General features: G+C 41.1%; 1 protein-coding gene across 1 annotated transcript; it reads right to left on the bottom strand.

Moving 5' to 3' along the window:
* Positions 1–4,790: 4,790 nt before the first annotated feature.
* LOC132787776 (retinol dehydrogenase 13) lies at positions 4,791–15,335 on the bottom strand. The gene is made up of 5 exons (XM_060795066.1): positions 15,070–15,335; positions 12,506–13,167; positions 12,308–12,371; positions 6,116–6,262; positions 4,791–5,992 (listed from the first exon to the last, which is right to left on the bottom strand). Exons 1-5 carry the CDS (start codon positions 15,165–15,167, stop codon positions 5,827–5,829), a joined length of 1,137 nt encoding a protein of 378 aa, XP_060651049.1. The 5' UTR covers positions 15,168–15,335; the 3' UTR covers positions 4,791–5,826.
* Between the last annotated feature and the right edge of the window lie 314 nt (positions 15,336–15,649).

The following is a 15,649-nucleotide window of genomic DNA, read 5'->3' as shown; positions in this document are numbered from 1 at the left end:
CAACTGACTTGGCCAACTGACTGAAAATGCGACACTAGCAGCAGCAGCAACGGCAGCAGTAGTGGCAAAAGCAAACTCAAAACCCGTTTTACTACACACAACTACAGAGAGTCAGAACGGTAGAGAGAGTGGACGTGAGAAAGAGAGAGAGAAAACGAGAGCTAGTTTGTGTGTGTGACTGTGTGGTTGTGTCTATGTGTGTGTGTGTACCATGAACCAAAGCATTCGACCCAGCCACAACACTTCGCTCCGCTTGGCCCCTCTCTTAGTCTATGGCCCCATCGGTTTATAGCTCTTCGCCCCATAATATTCGCCTGTTTGTTTGTTTTCTTTGTTTGGATTGTTGTAACGACCGTTGCCGCTGCTTCAGCTGCTTCAGTTGCTGTTGCTGTTGCTATTGCTGAGCCACCGCCAACGTCACCGCCTTCTTGTGCTTGGCGCTGCGCTGCCTTAAAATTATCCAGCAACATTTGCTGTGGTTGTGTTTGCCGCTTCAATTTTGCACTCACTCGTCGTCGTATTCGTTGTCGTTGTCGTATTCTCTTTTGTTCAACGCCCTTTCCTATGCGCCCATTTTCTTTGGCTGTCATTGTCAAGGCCTTGCGAAAAACTACCTGTGGTGGCTGATAAGCGATTTTCATTGTAACACCGCATTTTCAGTTGTGTGTGTGTGTCTAGAGATGCACACGTGCCGGAAAATCATTTTCAATTGTTGTTTTCCTACCTGCCTTGTTTAAAGCGCACACAAAAAGAATAGGGATTTCTTTTTGTGAAATTGAAAATATTCACTGGACATTTAATAATGTTGAAGTAGCTACTTACTGAGAATCGCTTCGCAAATATATACTATTCAATTTCCTGTCTTATTTTCCTTAAAGGCTTGGCTAATTCTACTTCATTACATTTTCAACGTTTTCCCACTTAATAATTAATAGTCTGCTCTTAGGAGTTTCAGCAAATTAATTTTGTAATGCAATTAAAAATGGGTCAAAAAAGAAAATCGCTAAGCCAAGTATCCGTTATAGTTATACTCTTCATTTGTTGTTTCGCCTTTGAAGTTTGTTAATACTTGAATTAATTTTGTATATTATTTTCTATTGTTGCTCAGGGTATTTCATAGCCACCTTTTATAAAATACACAACCTTATCATCGCAATACGTAAATCTCACTCAATAAAAATGTCCATTATTTATTTTTTTATTGTATATTCGCATAATTGAGAGAAATGCGCAAAACTAAGCTGGGGACAATGCCATTTAGAAATTCGTAAGTTGCTCAGAGCTATTCACAGGTTATTATTATTATTATTATTAGTTATTATATTTTTTGTACATCTATCCTTTGTTAAGCCAAAAAACTCTGAATGGTTTTCGTCTGTGTGTATAGTATGAATAGTTAGTAGTTTATCCCCGAAGTCCAGCTCTCGCACATGTTTATTTATTGGAATATTATTAGATTTTCATTTCGCAGTAAAGCAAATAGAATGGCAAACAGCAAAATAAAATGCAAATAATAAATAGTTAAATACTTAGAAGGCATAAAACGTCGGCTGGCTGATAAGGCGACAGTCAAACAGTCAAACAGCGGGCAGCAGGGCACATGGCAATGGCATCATCATCGATAGATAATTAGCAAGGTGATAATGGGGCCACTGAGAGTGAGATGCTGCTGATGCTGAAGCTGAAGCTGATGCTGATGCTACTGCTGATGCCACGACAAGTTCAAATTCCAATGTGGGTGGAGACAAAACAGCAAAAGCAACAACAACAGCGACAAGGGCCAAAAAAGCCATTAGAGTAAATCGACCCAAATGGGCGGCGAGGATAAGCGGACGATTGGGTGACCGGGATAAATGGGATATATAGTAGAGACTGACTGAACTCATAAATCCATTTCAGAGTGCTGGGAATGGGACGTCGCGCCGCGGCGGGTGGAATTCATGTCAAGTATACGCCAGGCTGACGCACTGGTCATAAATACCAAGGCCAAGGAATAACTTGAACGTGTTTTCTTTATTTGTTTGTCTTGCTAGCCACGCTCCCACTTGTACATTGTGGATGAGCAGACAAACGGACAGATGGACTAAGCGACTGACGGACTTGATGGAGATGTGTGTTAGAACAGCGCCTTGAAGGCAGACAAACATTTATATTGGACAACAACAACAAATGTCTAATAAAATGACACATTGTACTCGCAGTCGTATGCAGACTCAGAACTTAAAGAGAGATAGTGATAGAGAGAGGGAGAGGGAGACAGCTCATTTCAGCGGCAAAAACAATAACAGAATAATGGAAAAACAATAACAAAAACCTGCCTTATAAAGTCAGCAAAGTCAGCTCATCTTTGTGTATGTTTTTGTTATTTTAATCGCTTGGCTTTCTTTAGTAGTTGCTTTCGCTTTTTTTTTATTTTGTGGTATTATTTTTTCGAATTTTATTTTAGCAAAATAAAATTGTGTTTTTTGATGTGATTATACGAGTGTTGAAAAGTTCAAAGTAAAATTGTAGCATCGACTGCAATTTGTGTTGTCAAAAGTATGTGTATAAATAATGTATGTACTTGTTGTACACTTGTAGCGTATTTCTTGCAATTAATTTGAATAATTAATATGCATTGCCAGCACACACACACACACACACACACACACGCACATTCACTGGGATATAGAGCAAACGAGCGAGAAAGAGACACAAACGACACACCTTCACTCGTGGCCCATTTCGTCAGGCGCTTTTTCCTTCGAATTTTTAATTTTTTTCTTTCTTTTTTTTTTTGTTTTTGCTTTTTGTTGCGCTAGTGTCAACGCGACCGTTGTGGCAGCATCGCTTCGCTTCACGTCCGTGTTTCGCGTCGTTAGGCGCTCACGTTGTTTGGCCCCACTGTGCACAGTGTGGTCGCCGCAGCTAACGAGGATAATTCACACGTTTGTACTTTGGCTCGTTTGCCGCGCAACTGATACAAAAACTGAAGCCGAACGCCATCAAAAACCCAAAAGCATCAGTTCACATCACAACTCGGAGCAACACACCAACAGCAAACAACATTTGCTCACTATTCTCACATATTCTCACTTCGCACTTTTGCTTCAGTTTCTGCTCTGCTCTACTGTGCTTTGCTCAGCTCGCTCGTGGCTCAGTGTTGCTCCCAAAAGCCGTCAGACGGCAGAGAAGAGAGCGTACAATATATTCGTATATATGGTATTATGCCATTTGTTGTTTATGTTGACGCAATGCTTACGATTTTAGTATTCCAGTATGAGAATGCGAGTGTAGTAATAGACCCACCGACCACCTTCTTGACGCATTTCCTTAATTGCAACTTTTGCTGTTTATTTATAACATTTGCGATTACGTTGTACACTCTTCTAGTGGCTTTGGCAATTTACCTTTTGTTTACGTCGTCGGCATTCAATAGCCGCCAAATTCGATTACGAGCTTTCACAGGTGTCTTCGGAGTTGTAAGCAAAAGAGAGCGGCGCATGTGTGGGAAAAAAAGAGAACGTGAGAGAGCGGACGTGCCTAAGAGAGTGCATTTAACAGGGTTGCCAGGGCAGATAACAAATAAAAATAATAATTTTAAAAATATATTTCATATTTTTTTTTTAAATTTATTTTATTTTTATATTTTTGAATATTCTAATATTCATTCACATAATATTCGAATGTGTAAAATCTCATAAGCCATAAAGAGTTTCAGAGCTTACTTCCCAAGAATAATTATGATAAATAAAATATTATATAACATTTATTAACATTTATTTTACTTTTATATTTAAAATCATTTCAATATTAAATTGAAACTGCTGTCTCCGAAATTATGTCGTCTCTAAAGCCCTAAAGAGCTTCAAAGCTTGCGTTTGCCTCTTTCGGCTTTTAAGAGAATCGCACGCTTTTTCTTTGCCCTTTGCTCTTAAGCTGCGCAAAGCTTTTTACTTCGATATGCACTGCACAAAATTACGCATACGCCGTGTATAAATACTCAATTCATGATATTTGTGTATTTCAATAGTGCATTTATGATTCTCATTCAAAAAGTAAATAATTTAAAATGTAAGTAAGAAGTAATGGTAAACTCACGCCATTGTTTTTGTGCTCATTGCATTTGCAATTCGTTATCCTCGCACCCTAATTGAAGCGCGTAAAATGCTCGTCAGAGCGGAAATGTAAGCGGAAGCGTGAAGAAGCTTTCGCAAATGTAGAAAAGGCAACAACGTAATCGTTTTTCCATGCCAAGAGCTTTTCAGAGTTCTACAGCCGTACAATTACTGAGCACAGCACAGAGAAAAATGTAGAACTGGCACACACACGACGAATCAACTTCAAAAAGGAAGCGTAAAATTGTGGCAGCAACACATGGCGTTGTCGCAGCTTTAGTTTGGGTTCTCGTTTGGGTGCTTTGGCCAAACCTTTTTGAGTTCTAGGTCTCTTTTTTTTGTTTTGTTTTTGCCTTTTGAGCTGGCAGTCAACAAAAGCGACGCACGTAATATAATAAAGAGATTTTCCATAGCATACAAAGTGGAGCTTGCTTGCTCTGCTCTGCTTACTCGGTTGGCATCCACGTTCATGCTCAACAACCTCCGCATTGCCACGCATTGTGAACACACAGACACACACGCACACACACTCACATTCTCTAATAGAAATCGGTTTCAGCTGAGCAAAAAATAATTGGCTCTGTATTTTACGAGACTGCTGGAAGTATAGCAAATATCTATACATATAGATATCTATATATATATAACATATATATATATATATATATATATATATATACATATATTGCCTCATACTGTCTATCAGTTGTTGCTCGGCGTTGTTGGCTAATCTACAACAGCAACAGTTTGTTGGCTCGTGTTGTTTAGTTGTTGCCATAACGACAGCGCGCTAGCGAAAGAGGAAAGGGCGAGAATTGTTAATTGCAATTAGCAATCTGAAATTACACATTCCCATTCCTCCACAGACACAGCACTCGATAGATAGAGCATTGAATAGTGTAGTGCGATAGCACAATTAAACAACAATAAAGTGTGTATTTGAATATTAAAGCAGCAAGAGACACAATATTACGTATACGCAAAACGAGTTTAGATTGCGATATGCAGATGATCGCAGAATTAATTGACTGACAGCTGGTTATGAAAATACTATGAGAAGTGTACTCAAAGTGCCCATTATTTATTTTAATGTATGGCAAAACATTGAAATTTCCGAGCAGATGCTAGCGCATATAGCATACAAACATTAAGCATATGGTATTTATGTAATATATTTGGATTACGGTCTGTTGCTCTTTGTCGAGTTGAACCTCTCAAATGCTTTGAATAAATTCATAAAACAATATTCAAAAGGACATCACAAAGAATACAACATAATTCGGGGAAACATATGGTGATTTTCTAATTGACCGCGCCTCGTAAATCTGTGCTTATGACGGGTTCATGGGTTTTTGCCTTTTGAAAAACTCAACGTAAAAATGAAAATAAAATGAAATGAAATAAAAGACAAAATCAGCAAATTTTTGAGGATGCTCGCACATTAAATTTACATATATTTCTTAGAGTTAAGCACAGAGGCAGTGGCAGTCGCAGAGTCTCGGAGCATCTCAGTTGCAGACCCTTAGAAAGGGGGCGTCTCCTAAGTAGCCAGTTTGTTCGCCTGGCTTGTCTTTTTCTTTTCTTTTTTTATTTGGTTTGAAGTAGGAGAGAGCAGAGAGAGAGAGAGAGAGAGTGGAGACATGGAGCCGGAGTGCCTAATGCGGCAATTGTTAAACCAAATGCAAATAGACGTTGCAGTTTTGCAGACTTGCCGCGTGCCCAACATAAATCAGTTGCCATTGCCCGCTGCTGTGCCCGCCCCGTCCATGGTGCACGCCTCCGTGTCGACAGTAAGTTTGGTAACGCGCTCGAGCGTTTTTATAGTTTGCATGTACAATTTCTTGGCCAATTCCTTGTCCTGGCCAGCCTCCGAAGTTGGCGCAATTTCGCAGTCGCTGCAAGTGTAGAGAGAAGTGTGCGTTGCACATAAAAAGGAAACAAAGTGCTGCTAATGCGGCGCCGTCGCATCTGCAGCTCCAGCTGCAGCTGCAACCGCTGTGGCGGAAATGCCAACTCACTTGAAGTACTCGCCAGTCACTTGCTTCAGCTGGGGATCCGTGGCCAAGCGAATGGCACACTGTGCCCCCTCGACGGCATTCTTCATGAAGAGCCACATCCAGGGGTAGGTGATCACTTTAACACAAAAAGCCGACATTAGCGGTGAGCTGTGTGCGAAACAAAAAAAGAACGAGATATAAAACACAAAAGTTTACTAATTTCATTTCCATTCTAATTAAAAGTCACAAACAATTTAAAGCGCAAGACTAGCAAATACCCTGCGTTAGAAAATATAAATATTTGGCAATGATGCTTTAACGAAACATTCGAAAATAAATAGCTTCTATTCCTAAAACAAATTACACAATTTTCTGCTGAATTCAAGCGAAAGAATTGTTGACCCTGCCCTTGCCTGCTGCCCAATAAAGGATACAATAAAAAAGCAAACCAGGGATTAACAAGATTGCAAAATGACGACGAGTTTTGTTGAAAACTTTTGAACTTTGCAGCTCGTTGTAGAGAAGTTAGCTGCAAATCGAATATCATATACTCTAGAGATAATAGTATTTCAACTATGCTGCAACTATGATTTATTTTGTTAATCAAATCAAATAAACATGCGAGTAATTGTGCTGCCAACTAGAATATCGATTTCAATTACTCAACTCATTTATTGACAGCATGCAAATTAAACCACTTATACTATTTATTGTCTTAAAAGGGATTCGCGGGCTCTGTCGAGCATTGTTAATCTTGTGACAATGCGGCTGAGCAAGTTAAAGAATTTATTTTGTCATTGTTTTAATTACACTTTCAACTGTGGTGACAACGGCCAAAGAACAAAACCCTTTTTTGTGCGGGATGCGAATTTAAATTCAACGTTCGCACTCTTCACTCTCCCGCTCACAGTGACTACGGTCAATATTAAGTATACGCCATGCTAAAATAATGGCGAGGCTGCAGCTGCCTTTTCAAGGAGGATTACCAGCTCGCGCTCAATTTGCTTAGCTGTCGTTTTCATTGTTGTTGTTGTTGTTGTATGTTGTTTGTATTATTGTTGTCTGCTTTTTGTTGCTGTTGCTGCTGCTGCTGCTGCCAATGCTCGTTTACAATGGCGTCCAATGGCACAGGTTCACCGACACTTGAACATGATAAAACGATAAATAAATAATTAATGCGTTTAACTTTTCCATTTACGCTTTTTCCGTGACTTGAGCATTAACTGCTTTTCATTTTCATTCATTTCATAGTACGGCACGGTAAAGCGCACACACAGACACACACATACATGCATACATGCAGCCACACACAAAAGCGTGTTAAAGTGTGCGTGCGTCTATCATTTTGCTCCTCTGCTCTGTCTCTCTCGTTGGCTTCCCTCTGCTCCCCTCCCCTCTGCTCTTTTGCCTCGCCACTGTTGTGGCATAAATGGTTCCATTCACCGTTTGGCCAGAACCCTGCAACGCTTTTAAAACTGCCCTTGCCACGACTATAGAGTACGACTATCATCATCATCATCATCTCCTCGCGCTACCTTCACCATCCCCTTCGCCTGCCCCGCTTGCTGCACTCCTAATTCTTTAGATGCATTTCTGAATCGCATTAAGCACCCGTAGGGCTTGCTGCATGAACCGCTAAGCCAGACAAAGTTCACGTTCATCGACCCACTCCCCTTCCCCTCCCCTCTCTCACTCTTTCTCTCTCTCTCTCTCTCTCGTTAGACAGCACACAACAGTTGATTACATGAAAATGTTTCGTGTGAAAAGCGCATCAGAAAACACACTCGTGCTCGTTTTAAATAGTTCCCAATACCTAACAGCATTGCTATTCGCATTTTTCTCACACACACACAGACACACACACACACACACATACAGACACAACCTGTCCACTCCTGTGCAATATTACTACACTTAAATATATTCAAGCATTCAAGAATAGTTTTAATATAAATAGAGCAAAGTATTCAAATGAGCTTGAAGTTTGAAAAACACATTAAAGTATTATAGTAATATCAGTTCAATTGGAAACAAAACAGTGTAATTGAAACGTAATCAATTATTTGCTTAAAAGTTTGAGATAAATTAAAAAGAAGAATGTATCGTTTCATATGTTTAATGCCTTCTTCATCTATAAAGAGGAAACTATTAAATTACAGTTTTAATTTAAATAGTAAATGTTTTATAAAATATTTTACTTTTTTAAGCTTGTTTTTGACTAATTGAAAGTATAAATGATTGCCATAAATCTCTTGAGGTATAGGAGTAAAGACGGCTGAAAAAGTGTCATCTGCAGGATTTACTTGTTAGATTAGTATTTAGTTATTTTATTTTATAAATAGTTAAAGCTGCCTAAAAATACGTATTTAATTAGAGAGATTTTCTATAAATCTAAAATCAATTGTAACTTTAATTTGAGTCAGTAGAGATGTAGATAATAGCTAACACGTTTTATTTATTTACTGCAACAGCAACGATAGAAGAGCTCAATGATTTTGCTTGGCTTGGTTTTAAGCACTAACTAGAAGGGATCTCGTTGCTTTTTTGGAAATTCTGAATTATGCTCAGCGGAAGATAAGACTGAATTCAGTTGGAAATTTTAGGTAGACATCGAGCACAAGCAGTTGCCGCTCAATAAATAACAGCAAGAATCTGGCTGAATGACTGGTTGACTGACAGGCAGCAGCAGCGTGTTGTTAGTTCTCGCTCTCTGTCTCTCTGCTGGCAACTGCCAAGCGCCTTGACCGCCGCAGGAGAAAAAGGATGCTGGTGAACAAGTGAACTGTATACGACAAGCATGTCGAAGCGGGCGTTGGTGATGGGGGGAGGTGGGAGTTAAGAGGTGGTTGATGGCTGGGTGGCTAAAAAGAGGACAAACATGGGAAAAGTGCAGCACATACAGCTGACAGCTGTTTCAGCAGATACGACTCTGCCAGCCGCCTGCCAGCAACGAGCCGTAAAAGCAACGAAAGTCAAAGAGTTATCTCCACAGCTGCTCTTCTATGCAGGGGGTGTATGTGTGTGGGTATGTTTGAAGTATAACAAAAGTTCAATTTGGCGCTACAAAGTCTGTAAATAGCAAAATCTACTTGGAGAAGCAAAACATGTACAGAAAAAGTTGAAAAACGCCGACAAGAAACGGGACGAGCTGCCTGAGAGCTTCAGCCTGAGCCTGAAGAAGCGCTTGACTGAGTGCAGGCAGCCAATGGACAGGAAGTAAATGCATGCAAGGTACAGCTATCAATGTGTATGTATAACACACACACACACACACACACACGTACATATTACATACATATGTAGCATGTCTGTAGTTGGAGGTGAACTATAGGCCCTCACATACAAGTCCACTTGATGTTACTTCCGCTGTTCATTTGCTGTTTTATTGCCGCAGCCAGAAGCAGTTACCCGCTCTATGTGTGAGTGTGTCTAAGTGTGTGTGTGAGTGTGTTCTGTTGTTCTTGGCGTTGCGCCCGGGTCACGTGCCACGTGCCTATTGCCGCTTTTGCTTTCTATCTCTCTCTTTCTCTTTCTCTTTCTGACTCAAACCACAGCGTCTGGCTGTCAAGGTGCTGCGTTTTATGTCCAAATGATTTGTACGCTTGCCCCGGCATTTGATTTCTTTTCTTTCATTGTTTCGCCCCGTGTGCAACATTGCAACACTGCGAGAAAATTTAGTTGTGTTGAACGTGTTGTTTATCTCAGACATATGTTATATGAAATAATCAGCCAGTTTCTTGGCGTGTAGCATTTAGCTCAGCTCTTATGTCATTTTGCAAATTGTAATGACGCATGTTAACAATGTTGTTTCTCTTTTCTTCTGCTTCGACCTGGTTATCGTTCCGTTATGGTTATGGTACCTGCCATTGGCCATGGCAAGGCTTGGTGGCATGGCCAACTGCCAGCTGGATAGCATTTCAAACATGTGTAGACATTACAATTTCGTGTCTATGATGGATTATGCTTTTGTGGCTTCTGACAGCTCAACTTTTCGTACGCTGTCCAGTTGTCCTGGCAGCATATTGAACTCGCCTGACTGCCTGCCAGCCAGTCAGCCAGCCTGCCATATGGCATGTCATTTCGCTCGACTATATTTCAATTATTGCCATTGAATTGTGTAATTTGTGGTGCGTGCCATTGCACAAACTACATACCTGGCCTGAGTATGCTTCAATAACATTTGTTCATCATACGTTGTAGTTGTAAACTTGTTAAGCAATCGCTTGTCAACAGCAGACGCTGTTAGCTGTTAGATTTCACACAGCAGCTTAAGCAAGTGTTGTACATGGCGTATGCGTAATTATTTCTATGCGCAGCTTAAACTGCTGAAAACTTGAATTAAATATTACGGCAATGTAAAAGTTTTTGAGGCATTTCATTTGTCTTCATATTTCTCTGTTGACACACACTCTCTCTGACTATATGCTTCAGCGGATTAGCATTTTGGCATTTCGTGGACGACTTCATTGCGTGAAAAATGAGCTTTTGGTGTCGGGCGAGGCGCAACTAATTTATAACTGCCAAAGAAAGTTGCACAATTGTGTGATTGTCCAAAAACACAAATCTGAGGCATCAATAAATCTTGCATTAACTTCGCACTCATCATTCGACAGTCGGGTGGAGAAGGCGTTGACGATGTGCGCTTGTCATTTGAACTTGCTTCGCTGGCGCAACAAGGACATCAACAACAGCAGCGGGCAACAACTGTCAGCTGTGCGCGTCTGGGCAATAACTCAAAACTGCACCACGATTTGCGACTTGCGACAAAGTTTAGGACCCAACTTGGCCCCATGTTAGAAGAAATAGGCAATTGTTAAGTGCTGCTGCTGCTGATGCTGCTCTCGTGTTTACACTTGCGGAACGTATCGTGTCTCGTGCTTGGCATTTTAATTACAGCGTTTCACATTGGTTGCAGCAGCCGCACACTGTGTGTGTGTGTGAGCGCGTGTGTGTTGCAAGTGGCACTCGATGCTCGATTATCTACGCAGACGATGCTGAAGGGGCGGTCCTGTCATTCTGAGCACTCGTAAGTTGCTTACAGCTGCTGCTTTTGCTTTTGCTGCTGTTGCTGTTGCAGTTGCAACTTGTAGTCATTTTGTTCTGCCGCAATTTGCAACTGTTTGTCGTGTTTGCACGTCCTTTTCTGTGTATTGTGCAAATTTAGTTCTGTCTTTTTTTTTGTTCTATACTTTAGTATACTATATAGTTGGCCAGAGGGGAAACAAAGGCTATGCGCTGACAGCCAATTTGCATGCACAGGCTTTAAGCCCATGTCATCATGCTCGCTTCTTTTTTCTATTTTTTATCCTATTCCAACTTACAATCTCTCGCTCTCGCTCTACTGTCGCTGTTGCTGTTGCTGTCCTTGACAGGCATCCTAATGGATTTCAGTTTTGTTTGCACAATGTTGGAACCTTTCATAGCGATTGCGGCATTTGCCAGCTCAGAATGAGACAGAGAGAGAGCGAAAGCAAAAGCAAAAGATGACCAACAAAAGTACAATTCAAAAGCACTTTAATACATGCTCGCGATAAGAGTTTTTCCCAAAACAAAAAAAAACAATAAATAAAAATGTTTCGGACATGAGCGTATTTAAGATAAATGTTCTTAGAATAATACGAATTAATTACGAGTTAATTATAAGGGAATATTTCTTGCTTGCGCCGAGAGTTGCCTAAAGTTTTATGCCTGTAATCAGGCCTTACAACATGCAGCATCATAATTAAGGCAATGCAGTAAAGCCTTGAGCTCTTGGGTCAATCGGCGCTGAGAAAGAAGCATTTCATTTTCCTGTTGAAATCTTTAATTACATTAGCATTTGGCCTTCGGCATTTGATGATGATACCTTGATGCGCTGCCAAGTGGCGACTTTGCTACTTGGGCCACTTTTGATGGCAGCCACGTGACCCGCTTACTGACCCACTCCCACAACCACGCCCACTCTACCCACTGACCGCAACCACGCCCCTACCAACCCCTACCGCACACCGCTGGAGCACGTTAAGCCAAATGAAAGTGCAAAAGTTTTTGCGCGGTCGCGAAATGAGCTTAAAAATTTAGTTGCCGTTGCCTTCGTTGCAGTTGCACTTAGGACAGAGTGCAACTTTTGGGTTTTTCGGTTTTTGCGGCTTTTGACTGTATCTGTGAGTTGTGATTTCAATTCTAGTTTGCTAGCTTGCGGATTTGCAATTGGTCTCGTTACTTAATACTTACTTGCGCAGGTGCCGAGTGCCTCTCACCAGACCCGGCGTACAGCAATTGACCGTGACCGAGGTATCTGCGGGGAAATCAAGTGTAAGTAAGGAAACAAGCACTATTAAATATAGACGAACGAATTCAATAATTTAACAAGCCAAAAAACTTTTCAATTTTCAACTGATCCCCAGCCGCCTTTCACTTCACTTCACTTACCTTTGAGCACTTTGGCCAGCCAGCGTGTGGCCAGAATGACGGCCAATTTGGAGTGGGCGAAGGCATCGCGTGCATGGAATTTCATCGCATAGGTGCCCACATTCAGCGGATCATCGAAATCGATTTTGGCCGCTTGATGGGCGTGCGCCGATACAAACACAATCCGGCCCTGTTCGGCCCTCTTCAGATGTGGCAGCAACAGCTGCGTCAGCAGAAACGGTGCCAAATAGTTCACCTGACTGTGTTGCTCGAAGCCATCCGGCGTCGGCACTCGAGTGTCGCCAAACACCAGGCCCGCATTGTTCACCAGCACATCGATGTGCTCAAACTCCGACATCAGCCTCGCGGCAAACTGATGCACACTGCGAAAGGAGCTGAGATCCAAGTGCCGTGCCTCGACGAAGTAACGCTCCGTCGGATTTATGTTGTCACCGCCGTCGGCGGCAGTGGCGAGTGGAGTGTGGCAGCCGAGCTCACGCTTGATGATGGCTGCAGCGCGTTCGCCGGCTGTGAGGTTGCGACAGGCAAGGATAATGCGAGCACCACGTCCCCCCAGCGCTTTGGCTATCTCGAAGCCAATGCCGCTGTTGCCGCCAGTAACTACGACAATTTGCTTCTTGATTTGATTATCGTTGGGACAGCGCTGGCCGCTCATTATCGTGCTGCAATGCGGGCAAATGCAAAATTGAGCGAGTATAAATAGGGAGAGAAGGAGAAACTGAGAGACAGAGAAGAGAGAGAGAGAGAGAGACGTGGGCGTGGCGCCTAATGATGTGTAACCATCATGTGGCCTGGAGCGTTGTCGGGCTCATTGACAGGCGTCAATGAAATCAGTTGGCTGATTAGCATAGGCAGACGAATAATTATGGATATGAATGAGCTTGACAATTGCGAATTTAAAGGCACAATCACGCAACTGTTTTAAATATTAAATGGAACACCAAATGAATTCTAATAAACTAGATGGTAATTTTATGATTAGTCGCCAGCTTAATTTTTGCAGTATTTGAAATAAATTATAATTAATAGAGAGCATTAGTAAATTTTAATAATTATAATGCTAAAAGGAAGCATTAGTCGAATATTATGATTATTTAATAAATTAATAATGTGGCTTGGCTTCAAAATTTGTTCGATTGCACTTCAGGGTGGGAAATAAATCTTTAAAAAATTAAATAAAATTCGCTTTAAAACTCAGACTTTGATTTCAATACAGAATTCCACTTCGACTGAGAATTTATTGAACAGTATGAACAGAAGCTACAATTACTATTCTGGGGTAAAATGAGTAAGGAATTTTAAAATAACGAAGTCGAAACTAGTTTATTTTGAAGACCACTCAAACTTTAACAACCAATAAATAAATAAATCAAAATTCGCTGCATAAACTGTAATATACATATTGTAATCTACATTTAATTAGATTGCTCTATAACTTCAAAAATATATCTAAAATCAAATATGTAGCTAGTACTATTTCAAATTTAGTTAAGTTGAAAACTTTATTATCTTAAATTTGACTAAAAAATTAGTATTTCACTACGTACTATAAAAATTATTTTCTTTTCTTAATATTTACTCTACAACTTTGATAATAATTTTCAAACTCAAAAATTAAGCCTATTGAAAACTTTTCAAACTTTACAATATAACATATCAACTTTTTCTTCAATAATATGTGCTCTACAATGTCAACAACAAATTCCCAAAATTCAATTATAGCTAAAATGCAGTTTCTGACTGGCTCTTTTGCGATAGTTGCGCGCACTTATCAAATGATATGAAGTTAATTTGGTAGATTGCTTGAGTAAGTTTTTGTCGAGGATGGCACATTTATGACCTTCCACTTCATTGGTTGACACTTATTTGGCACTTTGGCTTGTGGAGAGTGCTTGCTAGCGATTTGCTAGCAAACATTTCCGAATTCATTTACTTTTAGCCAACTTGAGAAAATCCACTTTACAAAATATTTGCAGCAGCTTCTCTGGCACTTGCCGCAGTTGTCAGTTTGCCACTTTCGCTACATATTGCAATTGCAGCAGAACATTGCTCATTGCCACCTTGGCCACGCCCTCCCTTCGCACTCGCCACCTACATTTCCGGAGCCCCGCTTCTGCACCTGCAACTGTCGCAGGCCACAAAAACCGTGATGCTCAAAGCGCAACGCGCAAAAATAATCTTTGGATATTACATATTATCCAAGCGCTCAGCCGCACACAGTTGGGGGTCGCTGCTGAAGAGAACAGAGAAAACAGTAAGCAGTAAAGTTGAGGAGGGGAGGATGAGGGCGGAGAAGTCTTCGCCCTCTTTATGAAATCCACTTAAAAAGTTTCGAATAAAGCGAGTTTTTACTTTGGCGCGACATTTATATATACGAGTATGAGCATGTCCATATATATACTATGTATAACGCAGAGACGTGTCCGGCGAAAGTTTGCAGCGTCTGCCGGAGTGTCCACATCTTATCGTTAGTGCTACGCTTTTCCGTAGTTTCCTCATGAAAATGTATGAGTTGTCCCCTCTCTTGCTCTCTCTCTCTCTTACTCACTTTCATCACAACTTACCGCACAGTAATCACAATGCCAACAGCAACGGCGGCTATTGTGGGCCACCAGGTTGAGAAGGGATCAGCATTCTCAAATATGGTCAGCAGGCGTTCCATGATGACGTATAAATTTACGCGTGTTGTTGTGTGTGCGTGTGTGTGGGTGTGTGTGTGGGTGTGTGCAATTCCAAGACTGTCACTTGCTTATTGATATACGAATTCGAATGTGAATGGAAATTCGCTGTGGCTGCACACCACGCTCTCTGCACGACCCGCGATCTCGGACTGAACTGTAATCATAATAATAAATATAAATTCTCATTGCGTGTACCCAGCACTCTGCCTCTTCCTCTGTAGCGCGCTGCTCAATCTGTAAAACTCTGGGTACACTCATACACTCGGATTTCCATGGCGACACAAGATGTGGCCGACAATTGAATTTAAATGGCTGCCCCGTTCCAGCATATTTTCAATTTACATAAATGCTTGTTGCGCGGCATTTCAATGAGCGTTGGACAGAGATGGCAACACATAGAGTCCCAGGCTTGTTAAGCACCTGTCGCCGCTTCTTTTTTTTTTCTGCTTTTTAGGTTAGGTGC

The sequence above is a fragment of the Drosophila nasuta genome, chromosome 2R, assembly GCF_023558535.2.
Source record: "Drosophila nasuta strain 15112-1781.00 chromosome 2R, ASM2355853v1, whole genome shotgun sequence".
In the NCBI taxonomy this organism is placed as follows: Eukaryota; Metazoa; Arthropoda; class Insecta; order Diptera; family Drosophilidae; genus Drosophila; species Drosophila nasuta.
Note: the sequence above shows the minus strand (reverse complement) of the source record. Positions and strands in the feature narration are given on the sequence as shown.

What these genes read in the sequence shown, in the direction of transcription:
- LOC132787776 (XM_060795066.1), bottom strand. Translation starts at nt 15,167, where the DNA reads ATGGAACGCCTGCTGACCATATTTGAGAATGCTGATCCCTTCTCAACC. An exon ending in GCTGGCCAAAGTGCTCAAAG is followed by an intron (nt 12,372 to 12,505) that starts GTAAGTGAAGTG and finishes ATTTCCCCGCAG; the next exon opens with ATACCTCGGTCACGGTCAAT. An exon ending in GTGACTGGCGAGTACTTCAA is followed by an intron (nt 5,993 to 6,115) that starts GTGAGTTGGCAT and finishes CTACACTTGCAG; the next exon opens with CGACTGCGAAATTGCGCCAA.